Source organism: Hibiscus syriacus, unplaced genomic scaffold (assembly GCF_006381635.1).
Source record: "Hibiscus syriacus cultivar Baekdansim isolate YM2019G1 unplaced genomic scaffold, ASM638163v2 tig00110279_pilon, whole genome shotgun sequence".
In the NCBI taxonomy this organism is placed as follows: Eukaryota; Viridiplantae; Streptophyta; class Magnoliopsida; order Malvales; family Malvaceae; genus Hibiscus; species Hibiscus syriacus.
In genome coordinates this window covers 354346-369124 of record NW_024062659.1, presented here as the reverse complement: position 1 = coordinate 369124, position 14779 = coordinate 354346, and the positions used below count along the sequence as shown (strand labels likewise).

The following is a 14779-nucleotide window of genomic DNA, read 5'->3' as shown; positions in this document are numbered from 1 at the left end:
TGTGGTCCTATGTATATATATATAACAATATGCATGCATACAATACGTATACATGTATATGACACGTTAAAAGGGATGAAAATGTGAACTCATTTACTAAGAACTCTACCATGGCAGTACAACTGGTGCAGAAAACGATCATTTTACAAGTGGAAAAAGAATTGTCAGAAGGACAAAAAGTAGAGAAAGGAATGAAGAAGCAATGGCAACAAGAGATGAATGTACACAACTTGTATTCATGGTTGTTCAGGGAAAACTTTTTGTTCCAAGAAATCGGTGAACCGTTTAGCATACAGCTCGGTTTCCACGACAGATATCGACGTGGGGTCGAATTTCACCGATTTGCATGCATGCTCTGCCTTTTTCTTTGCATTGTATTCCTGTAAAATATCAATTATTCCCATATAGAGAACCACATCATATACCTCAAAAAGTACAACTTCTGCCGAATCGGACTCATCTCGGGAAAGCTTCCGAGTAGCCTGTGCTGGCATGTTTACTCCTAATTGCACCCGTAACCTGAGTTAAAAAGCGGTCGTAAACCGAATAAAATCGACTGGAAAATATGAAAACCTTCTAGAGAAACAGTACAATCAGGCTATGCACCAATGTGCAAAATGAATGAGAATGAAAGCGGCTACCTTCCGGTCCCTGGCACCAAAACATCAACTTCCTTGTCTCCCAAAGAGAATGCTCTTAATGCTCTTCCTCTGATATGAGGACCTGGATCGGTGTTAACGGAGCTGGGTTCATGAGCCAGCAACACCAAACCTTTTGAAGGAAATAGCACTTCACCATCTAGAGTTACACCTAGTGAAAGCAGAGCATAAGGTGCGTGCCATTAAAGAGATTAATAATACGAAAGAAAAGGAATCCAACATCGGAAAATAACCACGGAAATGAAATATAGAAGTCATTCCAATAGTTCAACGTTCTTGTATTATCATGTCTCCTCTCACTCTTCAACAAGTTTACTGGTCATGGTTGTATATCATATCACCTGCATATCCTTGTCCTTGGTATTCTAATTTTCTAAGTCATTCACACCCATATATCAGAACAACAAAATTGCCAATAATAATCAAACGCATCCGGGAGAGTCGAAGTCTAGTATCATGTAAGTTCTCATGCCAAGACTGCAACATTTCATTCTAATCCGACTCGAAAGTTATTTTACTCTATGGTGTAGCCAAGCCATATCAATTCCATGAAATGAACAAATGAGAACGAGACACCTACCTTGGCCGGGAAGAGAGTTCTCCATGCTAAGCATCATGTTGGGAGGTTCTACAAGGCCATTGAGTTGCTCAGGAGCTCTAAAATGTAATCCCAAAAGAAGGCTGTAATCAATTATCTGTTGGGATTTCAAGAATGCGCTGTCAACTGTAATTTGTCTGCAACACGAGCAAAAAGAACGTTGATCATTAAAAACAACCACCGAATGGTAAACTACATGCAGAACACCGGCCACTGCTGTTTAGCTTTGAACCTTGAAATTCCGAACATATTACCAAAAGGGTTACCATATAGGGCTATGGTTGGAGCTTAACATCCTTCTTAAAGCTTGTTTGCAATTTACTAGATGAGGAACTTACAGAAAAAGGAATTTCCGCAATGATTTGTCCATAAGAAACTCATGACAAATCAAGATCCTTGTGTAACATAGAGGACATCCTTCATGGTCTAAGGGTATACATTGGCCTACATTAAGAAAACGCGGATCCTGCTTGAAATCAAGCAGCTGCTAAGGTTTCCTTCCCCAACAACGTTTAAATCGATAGAAATTTGATGAACACGATCGAGATTTGTAAACACAAGTACAACTGAGCAGATACGAATTTATCATCGTGAGATAGATAGAAAAGACTGCCACTTTTTCCGGGAGAAGAAATCTCCGTCAGGCCATCATCACCGCAAATGGGCATCATGTACTCTGCTGCATCTAGCTTGAACAACTCCCTTAGATACCTGAACATAATGCAACAAATACACACGGTTTCTTGACCATATGGTTCTCCAAATGTAGCGATGAACATTGTGATAACACACTTTTATTTCCATTATCATATCCCAGAGACATACTTCTTTAGAGAGGGGCGTCTACTTCCGGCGGGATAGAATACTCCTTTTCCATCCTTAAGGCCCCTGGTCCATGTTCCAAAATAATATCCTATGTCGGAAGCCATTACTCCAACAACCATTGTACTGATCACCATTTACCCAGTCCATAACACCTCTACCGTGCATCTTTCCACGTTTCCAATTCCCAGTATATTTGTTACCGTCGTTCCAAAAATATGCACCCTTAACTTCATGAACTCCTTCCTTCCATTCTCCTTCATAAATATCTGAATTCGAATACTTCTTCCTTCCAAATCCATGTCGTATATTCATCCTCCACTGCCCTTCGTAAATAAATCCATCAGATGCTGTAAAAGCGCCAGAACCATGAAGGTAACCCCCTGAGATATCATCACTGTAGGCCAAAGTAGCGTTCCTTTGCCCGTCATTTTCCCGGCTTCCCAATCACCCTCATATACTGTTCCATTGGACCATGTATACTTTCCCTTCCCGTGCGGAATAATTTCCTTAAAATCACCAACATAGACATCTCCATTAGGGAAGGTCTTCTCACTAAGCCTGCAAGAACGGAGAATTTACTCTAACCATTAGAAAAACATAATCTGTGACACATGAGATTCGGTGCCGAAGAGTATATAATACCTTTCAACATTTTCCGAATCGATGCATGATACATGACCCTGTCGTTCACTGTCGGCTTTAGAATCCTCATCATCAAACAGTCTTTAAGCAAGTCATTCAAGCACACGGATAAGGAATTTATCTCGGCACCTTACTTTTGAACTTCTGAATCTGAAAATGCAGTTCATTTACCCCGAGTTAAATTCGAAACACCCGTGACGACAAGAAACTTCAAGTAAAGCAGTAACTTCTCTTCTTCATGCATTTTCTCCATGAAAACATGAAACTCTTACATCTTTGCATCTCCAATCACTCATCTCCGAACCAGTTATAAACATCAAAAACTTTGGACAGAAATCATGAATTGAGATCAAAATAAACCAAAAATAAAAGTTCCACAAAGTTCTATTGCTACTGAAAACATGAAAACAAATTGGACAACCGAATCAGCCGTGAATCTTGAAAATTCACTCTGCAGCAAAATAGGACCATTAATGCACCGAAAGTTTTGACTTTCAACACTTTTTCCCCAGTTTTCTCGAGAAACAAACAAGGGAGAAAACGATTCCTCACACGTTAGTAGGTGGACACATCAAAATTATAACATCAGCTACCGTTCTTACATGAAGTCACGAGGTTGCTCTGACGTGACATATTTGTACATTTCCTTCATTTGAATCAAAATCACCACATTTTGCACATTTTGCACATGTGATACCATGGACCACAAGAAAGAAAGCTTAGGTATAAGAGTACAAATATGGCCACAGCAAGAGGATGAGTGGATCACAAGAAACATGGATAAGCAAGCCAGTGGTGGTGGTGAAGAATCCAAGAGCAAAATCCTTGTATTTGGTGGAACTGGCTACTTGGGAACATACATGGTGAAGGCAAGCATCAAGTTAGGACATCGAACATTCGTGTACGCCCGCCCCATCACCCCACAATCCTCGCCCCACAAGAACGACTTGCACAATGAATTTCGATCCCTCGGTGTTACTGTCATCGAGGTATGTATGTATGTATGCACTACAGCAAAACTGTACATTTGCGACGTTTTTTTATACCTATAGCGGGGTTTTTAAGCGTCGCAAAAAACACCTGCGGCGCTATGACAAACGCCGCAAAAAGCGCCACTGAAAATAGCGTCGCCAAAGTTCGCGGCGTTTGGTAACAAAAAACGCCGCAATAGGTAACGATATATAGCGGCGTTTGTCCAACAAAAGCCGCAATAGGTGTTGATATTTAGCGGCGTTTGTCCAACAAACACCGCAATAGGTGTTGATATTTAGCGGCGTTTTTCCCACAAACGCCGCAATAAGTGTTGAGATTTAGCGGCGTTTTTTCCACAAACGCCGCAATAGGTCTTGAGATTTAGCGACGTTTTTCCCACAAACACCGCAAAAGATCTGGTATATAGCGGTTTTTTTTAGAACAAACGCCGCAAAATGTCATATCTATAGCGGCGTTTTAAGATACAAACGCCGCTAATTACCTCTCTATAGCTAAAAGAAATTGATTTTGCAAATTAAAACTAATTTGTCAAATGTTGTTTTCTACTCTTTTATTACCCAAATTTAACCTGTAGCATTTTCCAATAAACTTGACATCCATAACAACAAACTTAAAATCCATAACAAGAAAAATGAAATCCATAATAATAAATCAAAGTTTACATTAACGTAAAATATAATGTAGTTCAACATTATTAACTATAATAAACAATAATATCTAAGATATTTTTGCTTCTAATCTTACACATTCTTCAAAACTTTTCGTCACAATGAGGCGCTTAAATTCAAAGAGATAAATCCAGTTTATATGGGAAAACAATGATACAGAGCTAGTATCGTCCTGTCATTTCTTGCACAAATATTTTGCTTCATGAGGTATTACTCCAATTGGCATACCACTTGAAAAGGCCCCATCCATGTCAATGCAAACCCGATCTCTAGTTTCATATCCAAATAAATCATCAGTTTATATGAAAATCCATTATATCTTACGTTAAAAAAGTTAACAACACATTTCTGCATAGTCAGTCCCAGCAGTCAACAACTCTATGGCATGGGCAACCATCATGATGATAAGCAAAAATATAGAGATAGATTTTAATAATTGTGCAGAAACATCCAAGCTTGAATTTCATGATAACTTCTAACAGCTTATCAGACCAAACATATTTTAAATCAATAGCACCCAGAAAAAGGCTCCAAAACTACATTCCTAACAAACAGAAAGATATAAAGATGGAAATATGACAACTCATCGAGGGTTGTACTCAACCTGGTTCAATAATAAAGGAAAAATGTATGTTCATCATCTCCATGTTAATAGAAAAAATTAGACATAAGCAATCGCAAGTAAGATTTACCTGTTATCATCTGTAACACCTTCACTTTTCCATATTCTTGCCAACGCTGCAAGTGACAAGGCACATTTCAAAGTCTCCACCTGTTTCCCGAAATAACAGTATAAGGTCAATCCCATTGGCACCATGTCAAGTCATAACACAAGATGACTATTCTACTCACCATAAAGTCCGCTGTGGTAACATTATACTCATACTTCCCAGCTATCTTCGACCAGACAATAAGTATTGCTTGTGAACTTGTAAGAAAAGTCAATGCAAGTGTAACAATTGTCCTAATCAAGGTGGGAAAAACCATCAACTTTTTATCTTTCTCAGTTTTTTTTAAAGCTAATATTAGTAAAAGAAAAACAAATCATGTAAGTTGATCTTACTTGCGTTTCCACTTGGCTTGTTCCCTTGGAGGAACATTCTTACGGAAGCTGTATATCAATGGAAATCATAACAGAATTGAGTAAAACAAAGGATGAAATTTTGTACAATTGAAATTGCATAGCAATCAAACAAGCACTTTTAACCAAAACATACCAACCCCTGGAAACCCTGTGCCTCTTGGATTCTCAATGTCATCACTTACAGTTCCTCCATCATCATCCTACGAATCAAAATTCACTCAAACAAGAATAAAATATCAGATTTAAACCTCTTATGTAGATAATTTCAATCAAATCTAGGACAAATTTCACACACTCAGCAAGTAAATATCATTCCTTCAATTTTACAAATCAAAATTCACTCGAACAAGAATAAAATGTACTATAATCAGAAATAATTTAAATTAGCTTTTCTCCAGTAAACAATTACATCGAATTTTCGAGGAATTCAAGAAAATTAGCCACCAGGTTCACAGAATAAGCTAAAGCAAATGCCGTTAAATAAACAAACTAGGATTTACTGGCAAAATAAACGTAAGCAAAGATATCAGTGACGATTGATCCAATTTGACATCCGAATATGATAATTAAGAACGTTGAGACATACAAATAGAGGAGAAAAATAAAAGGAATAAATCGAAACTCTGTAATAAATACTTACCAGTTTGCAGACATTATAGGCAAACAAGATATAGAGAATGACCATGATACACACAATAAAGATGTTATATTGTCCACAATCAAGCTCCAGACCCATAGTGCCTTCTGTATTTTCATGTTTTTTTGGATATTTCGTAACATACAAATAAATATCACTTATGAACAAATTACCAGGTTAAAACCGATAATTTAAAGAATAAAAAAACACATTTTCAAGAAGAAAAAATTACGTGACTGAGACCCATTTACAATCGAAATGTTGAACTTGAGTTATCCCTTCTAATAAAGCATTATATGTATTATCCCCTAGATCACTAACACCCTTTACGATAGCACATACCTGCATTATATGTATTCGGTTATCACGTAATTCGTGGAAATGAGAGGATGAAGGATAACAAGGAAGTTTATTGAAGACTCACCACAATTGCGTAAACTGCCGAGAAGAAAAAAATAAGTCCTGCTAACAAACGAGTTGATATAGTCTCCAAAAAAACAGCAGAGAGCAGGTTACGTCTTAGAAGCTCATACGTCATCCTCGCAGATGTGCAATATGCCTCACCAGTTATTGAGGCGAAGTTGATGGTGAACTTGTTAAGAAACTCTATCGCAGACATTAGGGCATTAACACTACACCGGAGGACAAGATTCACTATCCCGGGAACATCTTATTCTCTCGCGCTATCAACAGCAACACACACCACTCGAACGACACAGATAAGTAGTCCAGATAGACAGACAGTGCCAGAAGAAGGACCAAATGCATTTTTGCAAGTGTTTAGAACCAAAGGGTTAGAAAGGTTAAATCTAGCTGTTTAAAAATAAGCAGACATGGGTGATGCCTTGAAAGTATGTCCAGCTTGATTCTCGATGTTGTAGATATTTCATTAAGATATCCTTCAGAAACCACCTTACCGACACTAAGAATAGTGTTATGCCTAGTGGACACGAAGCTAAAAGACTGCCTAATCTCAATCGAAAAGGACCCAAAAGAATTCAATGTTTCTAGAAAAGAAATTAACATGCTGTATTCAACATGGCAACTTGAGCAAATAAACTAGAGAAGTAGCCCCCTTTTCATGGCACCAGAGAAACACCACCTGAGAGGAACATACTCTAGAAGAGTTGTTAGGCACCAGATCATTAATGCATTCTTCAGTCCATTCAAGCAAATAAAAAACAATGTCAAATTGAATCTATAAATCCAAACCAAAGCGAATGGCCACTACAGTGATCTTCCATACTCAAGAACAAACACTATACTTGAATCCATCATGCAGCCAAAAACATACTAAAATCAATGTTACCAACCTATAATCCCATAGGATCACTATTATCTTTGATAACTAATCAACACAATCTGGTACTCATGATGTAAGCATGCTGCATCCTATCAAAAACACAATATATTTCAAACCGTCTATATTAATACATTAAAAATCATAGATCATGAAAAAGCTGAAAAACAGTAGGATGTTACCTCAAAGATCGTCTTATACTACGGTGAGGTTTCTCTTCATCCTTCGAGAAGTACCATTGAGCAATTGTGCCACTGATAACATAAACCTGAGCTTCCACCATTGTTGTCAAGGACCACAACATTGTCAATATCGACAATGTAAAATAAGCCGGCACCCAGCTATCTTGTTTCCAAACACAAGTATACTCCCCATTCGATTCTTTAGCTACAATTTTCCCATTAAACGTTGAAAACACCAAGAACACAACAATTGGGGCATAATAAACTAACAATCCAGCGGTCAACAACGGTATCACCAAGAACAATCCTAAGTTCCTCGAAAGCGAATCGGAAGCAACCCCGATAATCCTCACGGTCAACTCGATTCGATGCCAATTAGCCACGACGATCCAAACAATAACCCCAACTCCAAGTAAAACAAAAACAAGCACCAAAATTCTATAGACCAAAGGGAAAGTGTCGCTACAAGAAGAGCTCAAGGTACAAGCAACGAACCAATAAACATCAAAGAAAGTCGGCACAATTACAAAGAAAGGAAGCAAAACATAAACTATCTGCTTGGTGTAGTGTTTGAGTAACAAAAGCAAAAGGAAACAAATGGGTACACTTAGAACTAAAGTTATGACAAAGGTCCATGCTACATATGTCCAAAGACTCGAACTTGACAACAAAAAAATAGAACTTTCAAAAACCCATACTGATTTTGATGAAAAAGAAGTGCCCTGAACGCAAGAAGTGGAATTGGAATCGTAGGTGAAGGTCGAAACGTTGGAGTAGCTGTCGTTTCGATGGAAGATTGAGAAAATACCGAAAGCAAAAGTGCAGAGTACCGAGAGAAGGAAGAGGAAGAGAAAAGGGAGGTCTTTGAAAGGTCTGGGTCCGTAATTGAAAGAGATCTGGATGAACTGGGTTGGGTCGGATTCGGAAGGGTCGGGTTGAGGTGGTTCTTCGATTGGAGGAGATGGGTAGGTGGAGCTGGTGGTGGGTTTGAAGAGGAGAGGTTTGGTTGGTAAAGCGGCGTCGTATAGAGGGATGGGTTTGGCTGTGCTTGTGGTTTCTTCTTCCGTGCTGCTCATTTGCAGCGGCGGACAAACAAAACGAGTCTTGAGAAAGGATTCTAATTTGATAGGAAAAGGGGATCGTGGGAACAGATGGAAAATGGGAAAGGGATTTGAACAATTAAAATTATCAAATATATTACGGCGTTTGTTGACACAAATGCCACCTTTTATCATTTTATAGCGGCGTTTTTAAGAAAACGCCGCTAAAGTACATATTTTTTGCGGCGTTTGTGTAAAAACGCCACTAAAGTTCTAATATGTTGCAGCGTTTATTAGAAAAAAAGCCACTATAGGAGAACTCTATTGTGGCATTTTTATAAAAACACCGCTAAAGTACAAATCTTTTGCGGCGTTTGTCAGAAAAAAATGCCACTATAGATGGACCTATTGCAGAGTTTGTATAAAAACGCCGCTAAAGTACTACTCTGTTGTGGCGTTTGTTGAAAAACGTCATTACATATGTACCTATTGCGGCGTTTATATAAAAATGCCGCTATAGTACTACTCTATAGCGGCGTTTGTTTAAGAAACGCCGCTAAAGTATCATTTTGTGGCGTTTGGATTGTAAACGCCGCTATATGTTTAAATTTTGCGGCGTTTACTTTCCAAACGCCGCTAAAAGCGCCGCTACAGAACAATTTTGCTGTAGTGATGTACATACGTATGTATGTGCGTATGCATGTATGCACGTTTGATAAGCATATCTTGGAACAGGGAGAGCTGGATGAACATGAAAAGATCGTGGCAACACTTCGTCAAGTCGATATAGTGATCTCAACGTTACCATTCCCTCAGGTTCCTGACCAGATTCATATCGTTGAAGCCATTAAAGTTGCAGGTAACATAAAGGTAGGTTAAAAACATTCTTCATATCACTGAAGTTGGTCAAGTTTGTTTTATGTATATATCTATATATATTTGGAATGTGTGTAGAGGTTCATTCCATCGGAATTCGGGGTCGAAGAGGACCGACTGAGCTTCCTGCCGCCGTTCGAAGCTTGTCTGGACAAGAAGCGAAAGATCCGAAGGGCAGTGGAAGCATGTGGGATACCCCACACTTACGTGTCTGCAAATTGTTTCGGTGCATACTTCGTGAATCACTTGCTCCGTCCACACGAAGAACACGGTGACATGATCGTCTACGGGTCCGGTGATGCCAAGGGTACGTAATTTGAGCTTTTAAACTTCATCAAGGTTTCATCTAATGGTACACACATACATGTGTTTTGCATCGTTTCTTGCAGTTCTGTTCAATTACGAAGAAGATACAGCGGAGTAACACAATCAAAGTAGCAAATGACCCAAGAACATGCAACCGAATTGTGATCTACCGGATGCCTATGAACATTTTGTCCCAGATGGGACTGATTTCCTTGTGGGAGAACAAAACAGGTAGGAGTTTCAGGAAGATTCACGTCCCGGAGGAAGAGCTTGTGGAACTCGCCAAGAGTAAGTACTTCGGATTCGAGTCTCGAACATGTCGGATGCTTACGGAACCGATTAATTAGTAACCATAAGCTTTTGCCTATGAATGCAGGCTTACCATTTCCGGATAATGTACCACCATCCATCCTGCATAGCATATTTGTAAAAGGTGATTGCCTGAACTATGAGCTTGGGGAGAATGACCTTGAAGCTTCATGTCTATATCAGGATCACAAGTACACCACCGTCGATCGACTTCTCGACGTTTTTCTGGCCGATCCGCCTAAGCCGGCTCTCGCTACCTTTTAAATTCGGATGGTATTGAACGATTAAGCATATTTAATTTCACGTCCTCTTATATAATGTTCCTGTAATAATATTGATCGAATTATAAACTCGATCGACAACTACAAGCTCCGTTGATAAAGTAATTAGTGATTAATTCAAAAAAAATTAAATATTTATATCAAGTCTACATGAATATTTAGTTTATCTAAATGTCTTTTCTTTTTAAGAAAAAAAAACATTTTCTACAAAATTAATGATGTATAGTTTTTTTGGTAAATTACGCGTTTAGTACCTAAATCATTAGTTTTGATCCGTTTTAGTAATCTAAACTTTCAATTTTTAAAACTATGTCTAACGTTTAGTTTTTGTTTTATTTTAGTATCCGTGGTTAAAAACTTAGTAACACTGTTACAACACTTTTTTATGGGTAAATGACATCATTCATCACTCAACTAACTATCTTCTCACTCTTATTATGGTCATTGAAGTTTAATTATTTTAATTTAATTACTTAACTTTTAAATTACTCCTAATTTAATAACTCTAACTTTCATTTTTTTGTTTTAATTATATATTATAAAATAATAAAATAAATTAGAGTAATTAAAACATGAGCAATTTGAAAGTTGTGTACTTAAATTGAAAATTTTTAAACTTCAAAAATCAAAATGAGAGTGAGAAGATAGTTAAGGGATGAATGATGTAATTTACCCATAAAAATGTCACGTGCAAAAGTTCCCTTAAATTTTTAACGGCATGTACTAAAATAAAACAAAAACTAAACCTAAGTTATGATTTTGATAAAATTGAAAGTTTAAGTATTAAAACGAATAAAAACTTATAGTTTAAGTACTAAGCATGTAATTTGTGCCTTTTTCATGCAAATTGTTTCATTCTACGTGTACAGATCAACTTGAGATTAAAAAATTTGATTCACTTCTCCTCAATTATTCATAATAGCGACACTTTATCGATTCTTAAAACATAGTTTAAACTTACACGTGCGACACTCGTTTATATATACATTTTTTTGTCATAGTATAAATATGACGTCATAATATAATACATAATATTATTTTTTATATCTGATCTATTGATCGAATAATCCGGACCGGATACTACAAAGATAAGAGCGATTCTCTCAATTCAATTTACTCCATTCATAATTATCAGGATTTGAATCCCTAGACCTTACTTTAAAAGATATAGTACCTCATCTCATTAGATCAATCGATGATTGGTAACATAATATTATATTTTAGTAACATCATTATCATAACTGAGTTAATCAATCTGAATTTTCTGACATTAATTTGTTACAAAAATAATAGTGAATCAAACTATAGCTTACAAGAAGTTTGCGACTATTTTTAAGACCTAATTAATAAATGGATGAAGTACACAGATTGTCCCCTGACAATAGGGTATTATTTTATTAAACCTCTTGATTATTAAAAGTTACAAAATTATCCTCAAATTGTAGAGTGTCGCTTTGTTAAGTCCTTCAACTATTAAAAGTTATAAAATGGTCACTCGGCTATTCATTATGTTCCAACCTTATAAATTTTCATTAAAAAATCGACGGTTGTCTAAGTTGGACGTTAACATGATGATTGTGATATGATAGTTGTTTGAGACTCTGGGATCAAATCATATCATAGTCAGTGGGTCAACGCTAAACTCAGAATACCGTCAAATTTTAACGAAAATGACGAGTTTGGAATATAATGAATAATCGGGTGATCATTTTATAACTTTTAATAGTCGAGGGACTCAACAAAACAACACTCTATAGTTGGAGGACCATTTTATGGCTTTTAGTAGTCGATGAACTTAATAAAGTAATATTCTATAGTCATGAGATCATTTGTGTACTTTACATTCTGTTTATAGGATTACTTACATGATAAAAATAATGTAGGAGTTTTATTTCATACGAATTCTTACTTTCAATCAAACAGTAGTACACAAAATTAAGTTGCGGAATTCAGATCATAAACTCTAATAAATTCTAATTTTCAGGGACATTAGTTATTAATTATGATATTTTAAATATCTTCTTCGATCTAATATGATACGATCTGTATCCGATTCAAATGACTCGATTGTGATTTCTGTAAGAGCATTTGCATGTTATCATTGGATCACAAGAAAATTTAGAGATTAAGAACATAAATATGATCACATCAAAAGGGCGTGGATCACAAGAAATAGAAAAGATAGATAAGGAAGCCAATGGTGGCGGTGAAGCAAGTAAGAGTAAAACCCTAATATTTGGGGAATTGGCAAAATTTTTAAAAAATAATTATGAATACATCAATAAATTTTAAATCTTTTTGACATGTTCGAAAGTGAATTTGATGTTGAAATGCATGGTCGGGTTAGTTCAGGTCGGGTTGGGTTTTTTGTCAATCCGATTCAAAAAATATGTATTTTTCATCTGAACTTGACATGACTCAAAAATTATATATTTTTCACCCAACCTGAATCGACTCGAAAATACATATCCTCCACCCGATTTTGACCTGACCCGAATTTTTATATTCTATTGATAATTTGTTTCCGCTAATTAAAATTTTATAAGTTGTACTATGATATAAAATTCCATATAAGTTTTATTATGATATAAAATTCCACATTCTTCCCTAGGGATTAGACTATAAATATGGCCACATGAAGAGGGTATAGATCACAAGAAATAGGATTTATGGGTAATGAAGCCAATGGTGGTGTTGAAGAAAGTAAGAGTAAAATCCTAATATTTGGGGGAACTGGCTACTTAGGCACACGTATATGGTGAAGGCAAGCATCAAGTTAGGCCAGCAAACATTCGTTTATGCCCGCCCCATTACCCCACAAGATCATCTTGCATGATGAATTCCGATCCCTCGGTGTTACCGTCATTGAGGTATGTACGTAGATATATATGTATGTACGCACATTTGACAAGTACATATTGAATCAGGGAGAGCTGGACGACCATGAAAAGATCGTGGCAACACTTCGTCGAGTCGATATCGTGATCTCATCGTTACCGTTCCCTCAGGTTCCAGACCAGATTCATATCATTGAAGCCATTAAAGTTGCAGGTAACATAAAGGTAGGTCAAAAACATTCTTCATACAAGAATGAAGAAACTGGTGCAGCTGAAATTAATTTAGTTGGTTTTATACATCTATATATTTGAAATCTGTGTAGAGGTTCATTCCGTCGGAATTTGGCATCGAAGAGGATCGACTAAGCTTTCTTCCACCGTTTTAAGCTTGTTTAGACAAGAAGGGCAGTGGAAGCATGTGGTATACCCTACATTTACATATCTGCAAATTGTTTTGCTGCTTACTTTGTAAATTATTTGCTGCTTACTTTGTAAATTATTTGCTTCGTCCAGACGAAGAACGCGAGGATATGATCATCTATGGATCCGGTGAAGCAAAGGGTACATAACCAAAGCTTTTTCATTTAACATTGAACGTCTAAGCATCTCTGTAGGTGTCGTGCTCAAACCTAAAATCTCTAGGGACAACAATTATTCCTTAACCACCAAAGTTGTTCAATTCATGCTACGTAAACAAAGCTTTAACTTGGAGTTTTGAATCGTTTTCTATATATGATTCGTTTCAGTGCTGTATAATTATGAGGAAGTTATCGCGGAGTACACAATCAAAGTAGAAAACGATCTGAGAACTTGCAACCGGATTGTACATTACCGGACACCGGAGAATGTTTTGTCCCAGATTGAAATAGTTTTTCTATGGGAGACAAAAACAGGTAGGAGTTTCAAGAAGACACGTACAAGAGGAAGAACTTCTGAAACTATCGGAGAGTAAGTTCGAATTCGAATCTCGAACCTGTAGTATTAAGTAATAGGGCGAAAACGCTGCTAAGCTTACTTGATAATCATAAACTTTTTGATGAATGCAGACTTACCATTTCCAGATAATGTACCAGCATCCATCCTTCACAGCATATTTGTAAAAGGTGATCTGAACTATGACCTTGGGGAAGATGACCTTGAAACTTCAAGTCTATATCCGGATTACAAGTACACCATGGATCAGCTTCTTGATATTTTTTTGGTCGATCCGCCTAAGCCTGCTCTTGCTGCATTTTGAATAAGGCTTACTGCTTATCATCATCTTCGGCAGCTCCCCAGTGCAGCGGAAGGTAGTACTCTAATGAGAAGTAAAACAATACTCATAGAATAAAAGTTGTGTTTAGTAGGACTTTATTTACCAACACCTGGGAAAGAATTCTGGGTCTAAAGTTTCAGACATGTCGGAGACGATGATTCTTGACAATGGCAGAACAATAGTCTATAGAGTGGTGAGCAGAAACAAGCAGGGAGCTTGAATACATGCAAACAAAAATAAATTCAATTATTCATTCCATCACCTGTTGCAAACATGTCGATGAAGGA

The 14779-nt window shown here is 36.9% G+C and overlaps 2 protein-coding genes, 1 long non-coding RNA gene and 2 pseudogenes across 3 annotated transcripts; 2 read left to right on the top strand and 3 right to left on the bottom strand.

Annotated features, from left to right (window-relative positions):
* Positions 1-71: 71 nt before the first annotated feature.
* LOC120115974 lies at positions 72-3424 on the bottom strand (annotated as a pseudogene).
* LOC120115973 lies at positions 3423-14476 on the top strand (annotated as a pseudogene).
* Positions 4970-5650, bottom strand: LOC120115852. The gene is made up of 4 exons (XR_005515513.1): positions 5603-5650; positions 5449-5496; positions 5078-5349; positions 4970-4989 (listed from the first exon to the last, which is right to left on the bottom strand). It is a non-coding gene; the product is annotated as an uncharacterized LOC120115852 (long non-coding RNA).
* LOC120115850 (CTL-like protein DDB_G0269978) lies at positions 6761-8679 on the bottom strand. The gene is made up of 2 exons (XM_039136452.1): positions 7589-8679; positions 6761-6876 (listed from the first exon to the last, which is right to left on the bottom strand). Exons 1-2 carry the CDS (start codon positions 8662-8664, stop codon positions 6777-6779), a joined length of 1176 nt encoding a protein of 391 aa, XP_038992383.1. The 5' UTR covers positions 8665-8679; the 3' UTR covers positions 6761-6776.
* On the top strand, positions 13103-13645 carry LOC120115851 (eugenol synthase 1-like). Its single transcript, XM_039136453.1, has 3 exons — positions 13103-13270; positions 13328-13462; positions 13561-13645. Exons 1-3 carry the CDS (start codon positions 13199-13201, stop codon positions 13621-13623), a joined length of 270 nt encoding a protein of 89 aa, XP_038992384.1. The 5' UTR covers positions 13103-13198; the 3' UTR covers positions 13624-13645.
* Positions 14477-14779: the final 303 nt, after the last annotated feature.

Coding starts and splice junctions, on each gene's coding strand:
- LOC120115850 (XM_039136452.1), bottom strand. CDS start 8,664: ATGAGCAGCACGGAAGAAGAAACCACAAGCACAGCCAAACCCATCCCT. Junction 6,877..7,588: donor AGTATAAGACGATCTTTGAG/GTAACATCCTAC, acceptor AAACACTTGCAA/AAATGCATTTGGTCCTTCTT.
- LOC120115851 (XM_039136453.1), top strand. CDS start 13,199: ATGCCCGCCCCATTACCCCACAAGATCATCTTGCATGATGAATTCCGA. Junction 13,271..13,327: donor TCGGTGTTACCGTCATTGAG/GTATGTACGTAG, acceptor ATATTGAATCAG/GGAGAGCTGGACGACCATGA. Junction 13,463..13,560: donor AAGTTGCAGGTAACATAAAG/GTAGGTCAAAAA, acceptor AAATCTGTGTAG/AGGTTCATTCCGTCGGAATT.